The sequence below is a fragment of the Orycteropus afer genome, unplaced genomic scaffold (genome assembly GCF_000298275.1).
Source record: "Orycteropus afer afer isolate SDZICR_OR568_19922 unplaced genomic scaffold, OryAfe1.0 scaffold00050, whole genome shotgun sequence".
Lineage (NCBI taxonomy): Eukaryota > Metazoa > Chordata > Mammalia > Tubulidentata > Orycteropodidae > Orycteropus > Orycteropus afer.
The window spans coordinates 7,023,127-7,034,168 of record NW_006921637.1 but is presented as its reverse complement, the minus strand read 5'-3'; the positions used below and the strand labels follow the sequence as shown (position 1 = coordinate 7,034,168).

At 42.5% G+C, this 11,042-nt stretch overlaps 1 protein-coding gene across 1 annotated transcript in view; it reads left to right on the top strand.

The window, feature by feature from the left end:
* Positions 1-982, top strand: part of NTPCR (nucleoside-triphosphatase, cancer-related) — a 110,730-nt gene extending 109,748 nt beyond the window's left edge. Inside the window, exon 5 of the mRNA XM_042780640.1 lies at positions 914-982. Coding sequence (XP_042636574.1) covers positions 914-982 — 69 coding nt within the window. The remainder of the gene's footprint in view (positions 1-913) is intronic.
* Positions 983-11,042: the final 10,060 nt, after the last annotated feature.

Here is an 11,042-nt window from a genome sequence, read left to right as displayed (position 1 = left end):
CTTCATTCTTCTTTGCTCTGGATGAGGAGAGACCCATTGTTGCCGCTTGCAAGCTTTTAAGACCCCAGTCGCTACTCACCAAAATAGGATGTAGAACAATGTTTTTGTGTACTGTGCAATGCCATTTGAGCTTATTGTCCCCTGTAACCATGATCCTGAGCCCACAGGTCCAACTACTCACTCCCTCAGGATGGTTGACTTTAGCCAAGAAGTTACCATATCTTTACCTCTTGTTAGCTCTGTTAAAAATTTGGACACTTTTAAGCACATACAAATATGTATATAGAAATATCATCTGCCAACCTTATATACAGTTGTGGGTATATTCCCTTTTGCCTAGATATACCTGATCATTCAGCCTGTTTACCCACTGAAACCTTCACTTTCTGAGCCTCAGCATCCACATCTTTATAATGAGGAGATGCCTAATCTCAAATGCCCCTGTCTGACTCAGATTCTCTAAGTTTCTGGAGAGAACAGTAAATGAGTGACCTTCTAGAAGCATTCTAGAATTCTGGCTAATCCTTTGGGTGGTGGTTCTTAGTAATCCACCTAGTAAATCTTGTTTTCCCCCTTGCTTCAGAAGATTTAAGGTTCTTCTCTTCATGGCAGGTGGTGACCAGGGCCATGCTTCATCCTGCATTTCCATCATACACAATGAAATGCTTAGCACAGGGCTCAAGTAACAATTTCTGTGATTGTTGAGGTCCAAAGCCATTGCTCTACAGAGCTGAAGGTAGAATTTAAGGACACCTGTCCTACCTTCAGGGTGCTCATAAAGAAGATCTTTCTCCCTTGGTCACAAGCATGCCTCACCCTCTCCTAACATACAGAGCTTTTCTCTTAGAGTACAACCTGTCAGAGGACTGAAGAAACAGAAACCTGAAACTCACCCTTTTGCTTCTCCCTGCAGGTTACCAAGGAAAACAGAAACAGCCTTTTGCAAGATATTGTGATGTGTGTGCAGAGCAGCAGGAAGTGAAGATGATGTACATTACTTCTTTTCTGCATGTGAAGAAATGTGCACAGTTCAAGTGGAGCCTGATAGACACTTTGCCTGTCAAGGTTTTATGCCTCAGGTTTAACATCACCAAGGTCTTAAAACCTTGTGGGCTTTTCCAAAGAAAGCTTGGCAGCTGGTTTCCATAAAATGTTTAAAAGATTAAATTAGCCTTAATGCTGGATTGACTATATAAGATTAACAATCCATTACGGTTTATTTATGCTTAACGATTTCTGTTTATTTCCTCTTGCAGTCGTGTTCATGATTTTAGTTAATTAGGAAATGAGAAATGGTTTTGTGAGTATTAGATGGAATTTGCCCCATTGAAGTTCATGATATGTTCAGGGGAAGTGAAAAAGGAGTTCACTACTTAATCAATTTTGCATGTCATAAAAATTAAATTCCTCTCCAGGTGCAGCTTTGCTTTTATGCCTAAAGTGGTAACTATTACTTGACTTTTAAAAATTATTATTCCAAAAGAAAACCATTGAAACTCTGCTCCCAATTTCTTGTTGTTTGTTTGTTTACTGCTTAATAAATATAAAAATGCATCTGATGGCTCTAGCCACGTGAGTCCTAGTGTGGGAGGGATAAACAGTCTCTAGGAGTCTTTCTGTCCTTTGGTACTTGACAGAGCTTGGCCCACTTGGCTTTATTAACTCGAGCATGTTCCTGGATCTTTCTGTGCCTGGTTCACTGTCCAGAAAAAGGGACAGGAGTTTCCGTAAAGGATGGCAGTGCTATATACCATGATGGAAACCATCACCGCCACTCTACACAATTCCATTAAGAAAGAAACAGTGCAATGGAGTGGTTCCATTAAGAATAATATTATAAAAATTTAAAGTCAATCCATAGCATTGGCACTTGAGTAAAAGTAGAAAAGACTGAGGATAACTTGTTCATCTTAATTTCTGGTATGAACTCATAAAGTAGAAAAACTTCCCTCAAAGTGGCTGATGGTACTTGTTATGGATTGTGTCCTCAGAATATATGCTATATGTACACTCATGTTCATCACAGCATTATTTACAATAGCAAAAAGATGGAAACAATCTATGTGCCTATCAACAGAAGAATTGATAACCAAACTGTGGTACATACACACAATGGAATAGTATGCAATCCTAAAGAACAACGTACAATCTGCAAAACACCACATAATGTGAATGAACTTGGAGGACATTGTGCTGAGTGAAATAGGTCAATCATAGAAGAACAGATACTGTATTAGTCCATTATTGTAAAAAGTCAAGGAAAGGTTTATATATGGAAGGAAATTTTCTTTGTTGGCTACCGGGGGTGGGAGGGGAAGGGCAATGTAGTAAATTACGTGGTGTGACTTTTCTAGCCATAAGTCTTAGTAAACTCCATAGTGGAATTTGCTATGAGCAATTGAGTAGCTCCTGATTGTTAAAGTTATCCACCTGGGGTATTTCTGTTGGGAGGAGCATGAAGTAATTTTCTGGGACACTGCTCATTCTCTCAGGTGTATAGAATTCTGATGTTGGGATTGGTTAGTTTGGTCACTCTGCAAGGCTCAAAAGGAGCCCCCTAGAGGCAGAAAGGATCTCTCTCTTGCAGCTGAAGATGTGAGAGATGCACTGCTGTGAGAGAGACTGAGAGGCACACACTGCTGGGCTGAGAGACATGCACTGCTGCGAGAGAGACTGAGAGAAACTGTTGGTTGAGAGATGGCGGGCTGAGAGAGACTGAGAGTGTTCCTGAACTTGAATTGTAGCCTGTTGCTTCCCTAATAAACCTCATAATCTGTGACTTGTGTGTGGTCACTGCAGTGAATTATCGAACCCAGCAGAGAGGTTGTGGGTGCTGTGTGATGTCAGTGTCAGGGTTTTTAAAAGGGCTGAAGGGAGGGAGCATGTCTGGACTCGTAGGGATAGGCCTTGAGCTATTGATGGTCATTCTGTCTTCCTCTTTTGGGGTTAGAGGAGGTCAGAAGATGCAGCCTCCTTGCCCGCTTGGCAGGAGGGGAGGGAACACTTAGATAGGTAGAGACATGCATTGATTTGGGTGAAGAAAAGGACAATGTACCAAATATGAGTGATCAACACTGTGGCATTGAGGAAGAGGAAGATGTAAAAATGTGTGTGGAAGATACAGACAACAAAGATGACACATACACATGCATGTACAGTACTGCGTTGCCAGTGAAAGCAAACATTGATCTATGAGTGGATAGATGGGTGGACAGGCTGAACTATTAGGTATGTCTATGCAGGGGGGAGTGTACCCATGACCATATATACGGTTGCCAGACAGTGTTTACAAGTGTAAAGTTTACAAGTAAAGGGACATAGTTGTAGTCACTTCTGGCCACAGCCAGCTACCTAGAGGGAGTGAATAGTTTGGACCTGTGGGCTCAGGACCATGGTCATAGGGGACATCAAGCTCAATTGGTATAACATACTACACAAAAACATTGTTTCACCTCCTACATTGGCAAGTAGCAACTGGGATATTGAAAGCTTGCAAGTGGCCATCTAGATGCAATGACGGGTCTCTCCTCATCTAGAGTAAGGAGGAATGAAGAAAACCAAAGACACATGGAAACAATTAGTCCAAACGACTGGTACACCATGTGATCCTCAGCCTATACGACCATGAGGCCAGAATAATTAGATGGTGCCCGGCTACCACTGTTAACCACTTGGAGGGGGATCTATGTAGGAGATTCTGGATAGAGTAGGAGAACAATGTGGAACAAAACTCAAAATCATTTGGAAAAAAAGGACCAGGTTTGCTGGTCTGGTAGGGACTGGCGGAACCACTGAGACTGTGGCCCCAAACTGCCCTTCAGGTCTGAAATTGATCCTACTCTTGTGGCTTACAGCCAAACAATAGGCATATGAGCTGAACATTTACATTAGGTAGATATACTCCCTGGAGAGCTCAATCATGGGAGAATAGAAGAGCCATGTATGCACAGGGAGACAGCTCGGGGGGCAGGAGTGCATCATAGGGAAGGAGACAGGGAAGAGGTAACTATGGGGAGGAAGTGAGAGGGGAGCTGTTGCATTGTGGGAAATTGCAGTCAGTATCATGAGAAAAAGTGTATGTGAGCTGCTGGATAGAAAATGAATTTGCTCTGTAAACTTTTCACCCAAATCACTATATACATGTATGTATGTATGTATATATATGTGTGTGTGTGTGTGTGTGTTGTTGTTGTTGTTATTTGCCATCGAGTCAGCCCCGACTCCTATGTGTGTGTATACATATATATATGCTGTAAATCCTAACTCCATATACCTGTGGATGTAATCCCATTTAGGAATAGCATTTTCTTTAATATGTTCATGACATTATATCAATGTAGGCTATGTCTTAAGTCAGTCACCTTTGAGATATAAAAAGAGAGGAGGGGGAGATATAAGCTACATGAAGATCACTAAAGAACAGGGAAAAAAAAAAAAAAAAAAAACTGAAAAAAAGCAAGGATCCTCCTTCAGAGCTGACACAAGAGAGAGAGCCTTGCCCTAGAGCCAGTGCCCTGAATTTGGACTTCTAACCTCCTGTACTATGAGAAAATAAATTTTTGTTCATTAAAGGCTCCCACTTATGGTATTTCTGTTATAGCAGCACTAGGAAACAAAGACAATTCTGTAGTGAGAAACATTTTAATGTTTTAGGTCAATTTTGGTCATGATACATGACTATCCAAGATTATTTTTAACTGGTAATGTAGTGCCTAAGGCATTTGACTGCTAACCAGAAGGCTGCCAGCCACTCCTCGGAAGGAAGGTGGGGCAATCTACTTCCGTAGTGATACTTCCTCAGAAGGCAGGGGTCTCTATGAGTCGGGTCCAACTCGACGGCACATAACAAGAACAACAACAGAGTTGCAGCAAATTCCATTGCCATTCATGCCATGATATGATTTCCTGTCTACAGCCATGGACACAGGCATTCAGCTAGTCAGCATTCATGGACGGCCTCTTCTGTGAACAAGCCACTGGGACACCACGATAGACAGAAAAAGTACTCTTCTAAACCAAAAAATTGATTTGCAGTTGTGACTTTGATTCAATCTCTTTCCTCAGTAGATCCTTTCAAGATAACTTTCTGAAGCTGAAGCTGGATCTGGATTTTCCAACCCTTTGGGGTAATCACAACCAAAAGGCTTGAAGATTATGAACTAATCCTTTAAAAAGGTCACTTGCCCAGTATGAGGAGAGGGCTTCTCCTCCCTACTGCTCCTGCTCTGGCTTCATTTGTTCAGGGAGTCCAATGCCAAGCTTCCTGGTGTTTGCCCATGTTGATGTGTTTCCCGCCTGTGTTTCCAGGGGCAGGAGGAGGAGGAGGACTGAGCATGTGTGTGTTCTCTGTGTGTCAGCACAACAGGGCAGTCAGAGGCTTCTACGAAGTAAGTACCCACCTGTATCAAGGAGGCTGGGGCCTGCTCTACCTGCAGACCTGCTTTCATGCTGTTCAGCCTTTGGATGAGCCCCACTTAGTCTCAAGAGAACTAGAGAGGGAAGGAATTTGTTCAGACACTGAGGACAGTGCAGCACCAGGTCTGGTGGAGCTATCTGCCCCAGATGAGGGGGCCTCTCAGGAAGAGATCTTTACCCTCCTCTCCAGAAGGTGCACCATACTTACAGGATTGCTTACACATCTGACATATGCATAAACATACTGCTTATTCTGGTCATTTTGATAACTGTTTAGTAGACTTTAAATTTGTATGAGAAGGAAAGCTGGTGGAATTATTTCAAAAAATGTAAAATAATTTGAGGGGGCTTATACCAAAAAAAAACCAAACTCACTGCTGTTGAGTCAGGCTTGACTCATAGCAACCCCTCCTTTGTTTTCTGAGGCAGTATCACTATGGAAGTAAATTATCCAATGTTCCTTTTGAGGAGGGGCTGGTGGATTTGAACCACCAGCCTTCTGGTTAGCAGTTAAATGCCTTAGGCCCTATGCTACCAGAGCTCCTGAGGGGGCTTATAGCTAAATCCAAATGTGCTAATGAAGGAGTAAGGATGCAGCTGCCTCCTACAAAGTATCAGTGGTAGTTAAGTTTGTGTGTCAGCTGGGCTGGGCCTGGTTGAGTGGCTGGGCAGCTAGATGTAGTATTCCCCATGATGAGACTGGTATTCAACTCCATGGTGGAATCTACTGTGAGCAGCTGAGTAGCTGCCTTAGGGATGTGGTCTGCTTCCTGTATATAAGGAGAAGCCTTGGGGAACAGTCTCTAGCTTATGTCATGCTTGAACCCTGCAGGTAGCTGTGTTGTTCAGCAGCCTGCCATGCTCTCCCAACCTTGAGACTTTGATGGACTTGCATTAATGGCTTGCCTTGTGGTTTGGTAACATCAGGACTGTGCCTTGTTACTTGTCAACCTTGGGCTTGTCAGCCTCAGCAGCCAGCAGATGAGTGAAGAAAAGCCTCCAGCTTCAGTAGGCCAGGAGCAAGAGGCAGAGCTAAAGCCCAAGGTTGAGGGGCTTTCACCCAGCTCTTAGAGCCTGGCATTTTGAACTCAGACTTAAAGCCCCCAAATTGTAAGAATAAACTCTTGTTTGTTCAAGCCACCCCATTTGTGGTATATTCTTGTCAGAGTGGTACTAGGTAACGGGAACAGTATGCCCTGTGTAAAACAGTCAGGAGTGACTGCTAACATTTGTGGGGTGCCACAAACTTCGTGTACATGTTCTCCTTTACTGATAAATTTAGGTCAAGATCATAGCAAGTGGCAGAGATGAGGTTTGGACCCAATCTTCCATAGCTTTTTTCACTATGTCCTGATGTGGCCTTGCTTGGCCTTTCTGTCATTTCCTGTTATTCTCATCCTATTACATGCCACTAGAAGTCAGTTGACCTTTAGCTATGATAAACTATGTTGTTGTTGTTGTTATGTGCCGTCGAGTCAGCCCTGACTCATAGCGACCCCTCCTTGGGTTTCCGAGGCAGTATCACTACGGAAGTAGGATTGCCCAACCTTCCTTCTGAGGAGTGGCTCGTGGGTTTGAACCGCCAGCCTTCTGATTAGCAGTCAAGTGCCTTAGCCACTATGCTACCATGATAAACTATGGCCACTATAAATCCAAAGAGCATTTAGTGTCTGCTTTGTTCAGGGCCCTTAAATGATTATTGAGTTACTTTGTCAAATAGAATGATCAGGGAGCATGTATATGAAGATGTCAGACACAATCCCTGCATCTCAAAAAATGAAATTTAATGAAGAATGAGATGAAGTCATAAGTAACTAATGTAAGGTCACTGTGCACAGCCTGTAGAAGGAGCAGTCAGTGAAGACAAAACAAGGAAGAGGTCATACTGGGAGATCAGGAGAAGATGCCATGGCAGACTCCCATGTGTTTTCACTCGCTCCCTGAGCACATGCATGCATGGCTGGAGGAGGGCTGGCTGGGCATCTGCATGTGTGTTGGTGCCACCTCTTGAGTTGAGGGTGGCAGGGGCAGATAGAGAGCAGGAGTTCTTTTTTATGTCTACTTTTGAAATTTGCACTATTCAAACAAATGAAGGTATCTAATAGATGAATGAGTCCAGATCTGAAGGAATAATTCATTTTGAAAAGCAAAATATTGAAACATGAGTTGCTTGTGTGATTAAGAGTACCATTATGGTTGGATGGAGCAGCAGAATTGGAGAATGTTTTACTAAATGTTCTTTCCTCTGCCCCATTTCCCTTCCTTAACAGATGATACCACTACCTGCCACTGAACATGTTGTTGTTGTTAAGTGCCATCAAGTTGGACCCGACTCATAGCGACCTCTCCTCAGGTTTCCAAGGCGGTATCACTACTAAAGTAGATTGCCCAACCGTTCTTCCAAGGAGTGCCTGGTGGGTTTGAACTGTCAGCCCTCTGGTTAGCAGTCAAGTACCTTAAGCACTACGCTACCAGAGCTCCTTGAATGCTTACATAGTATTTTAAAAATTGGTTTTTTCTTTCCCTTTACTTCTGAGTAAGAAGAGTAAGGTAAGCACATGTCAGAGCTAAACAGGCTTTTAAACTGATAGAATGTAATCTCTCCAACTACATGGTTGTGAAATGGTATAGGTAGCAGTAGTAATAGTAGGATCTGAACCTGTTGAACTTCAGGAGCAGAGAGCACAATCAGAACCATCAGCCCAAGACTGATTCCCATGAAGTGGAGATCAGATATAACCTCCACTGTCCAAACTTTTGCCCAATTCTGATACCATTCACCACCATCCCTAGGACACTCTCTAGTTCTCTGTTGGGTTCAATAATCCATTTCAATTGTCACAAAGAACTCACAGACCATACTTACAGTTAAGTGGTTTATTAAGGAAGTTATAGGGTACAACTTTGGATCGCCATCAGGAAACATGTAGGCAAAGTTTCCCTTCAGTGTAAGATAGCTCTCTCAGATCCTCTTGGCTATGTAGGCCTCCTTGCGGCCCTCTCAGGACAGGGGCTGTTGGCCCTGCTGTATGTTACCACTGACTGCCACTGGGCTCCTTCTAGGCCTCTCACTGTCTTCAGTGTTATAGCCCTTGACATCTGTTACAGCTCTTTCAGGAGGTTCTTTGACTCCTCTCTCTGTTGTTTCTTTCATCTTTCATCTTTCTTCTATCTGTTTCTTCTGCTGCTTTTGTTCCTCCTACTTCCTGTCTCAAAACCCCTGTGGAGATGGCTGCACACAAACTCCTCATCAATTTCAAGGCATGGCCCTCCCACTGGGGCGTGAACTGACCAATCCCCTCTCTATAGGCCAAAGACACTTCATTTGCATAGTAGGCTGCAGATATTTCATTTGCATAGACGAGTGATCAATCCCTGCAAGGTGCATACTAATTACAAGCAGCTCAGGACCAGACAAAAAGTATCAAACCACAAGTTGTGTACAGCTTACCTAGGAAATGTCAATTGATCTGGACAAAAGTAACAAAACCTCTATGGTAGAAAACTAGATAACTCCTCAGTATTTAGGGGAAACAAAAATCTCTCGAGCTGTTTTTCCAAAGAAAAATCACATAAAGGAAATCATTTCACCACAATGATTGACAAGAGATTCCCAGTGATGTTCACCATTGTTTCCTAGCCCTCAATCAATCAAAGGGGGCAGCAAAGTTAGCCCCCAAAAATAGGATCGGCCTTGCCCCTTCTTTCTATTCAGTCTTAGTATGCATAGAAGTTTGTGTCTGGGAGAATTGTACATGTGTTTGTTGAAGGCAGATGCTGGTATCCCTTTAGCAAAATCATATGGGACAAAACAGTAGAAAGCGGTGGAAGTAGACCAAGAGGAGAGTGATAAATAAACAGGCATTGCTAATGCACATTTTATGGGCAAAGAAGTTTGAACATCTAATGATTTTTTGAAAACTACTTGCCAGAAACATGGTTTCAACATACAGTGCAGAATTTAGAACCAGTAATGCCAAATTAGGTGCACGATTTATAGAAAAATAAGTGCTACAGTTTTTATATTATCTTTAGAGGAAAAACAGTCTTGTTCAGTGCCCAAGCACAAAATTAACCGTGTGCTGACAGAACATTGAATAAGTTTGGCTAGAAATGTCAACACAGGCATATCTCCTTTAAATGGGGCTAATAATACAATACTTTGTGAAGAATACTCTCTGATAAAGAGTTGACTGGCTGAGGACTAGGTGAACAAGCTCACAAATTGCGAATAATCACATACAACAAGCTGTGTCTGCATCGGTGATGCTGGCCAAGCAGTCATGGACAATGGTGGAGTGACTCATGACCTCTTGCAGGTGCATACACCTATAGATGTAAGTGTGTATGGAAATGCACATTTTCAGTAAGCAGGTGAAAGTTGGCCTGACTCTTCCCTAGATGATGCAAAGAAAGCAGAGAGTTGCAGTCATAATGGAGGAATTTTCTTATGTTGTTGATAAACTGTATACATTTTCTCCTCCTTCCATGCCCTAAAAGACTTCATCGTGAACTCTGATGAAGAATAAACAGATTGAGCAGTTAAAAAAGCAGCTCAGACATCTCTCTCTAGTGGAAACAGATCTAAGAGCACCTGCGGCACTTTTGACTTCTCCTTTGTCATTGGCATCCTCTACAGACTGACCTCCAGCTTCTTCAGCAGAGTTTTGCTTTCTGTGGAACATGGCAGCTTCTGTATCCTTGCTTCTGGATTCCCAAGGGAGTGATTTGATGTGCTGCAGACTTGCTGTCAGACACTGGTCTTTATCCTCTGACGGAATTTAAGCAATCACCTTTTACAAGGGGGCCATAGTCACAGCACAGGGACTGACACTTAGTTCTCAGGGATTTTGTTTACAGTTGCCCAGGAGGATTTCAGAGGCACCAGCTGATTTTGCTTTGGGCAATTTAGAGAACTGAACCTTTTCATTATGCAAACACCTGCCTATGGATCAGAAATAACCAAGTTTGCATCTCCAGGGATTGCTCATCTGAGAATGAAGGCACTCTGGGTCTGGTAATAGAGCCCTCCTATTACTATTAACAGCTAATTTATTTCACAAATATATATATATATATATATGGCCATCTGATACTAAGGGAAAAGAGATCCTCTACAATACCTTTTCTCTTTTTCTTCTCTCCAAATTTACAAATCCTAGATACTTTGAAGAAATATGTGACAGTTTTATGAATTGAGTGTTTCTATTATCCTTCCAAAAGAGAGAGTTCAAGAGAGTTCAAGAGATCCACGACTGTACTCCTCATGGACTGTTGTTTCATGACTTTTTTCCTCCTTAATTTCAGCAAGAATTTAAGTTTCTGCTCCCCAGTTGGAATCTTAAAGTGGGAAATACATGCATCTTTGCCCATAAAATATGCATTAGCAATGCCTCTCCTCTTGGTCTACTTCCACCGCTTTCTACCTATTTGTCCCAAATGATTATGCTAAAGGGATACCAGCATCTGCCTTCAACAACCACATGTACAATTCTCCCAGACACAAACTTCTAAGTTTACTAAGATTGAATAGAAAGAAGGGGCAATTCTCTGGGCTACCATTGCTAGCTACCCCCTTTGATTGATTGAGGGATAGGAAACAATGAATGAGTGAATCTTACTGGGAA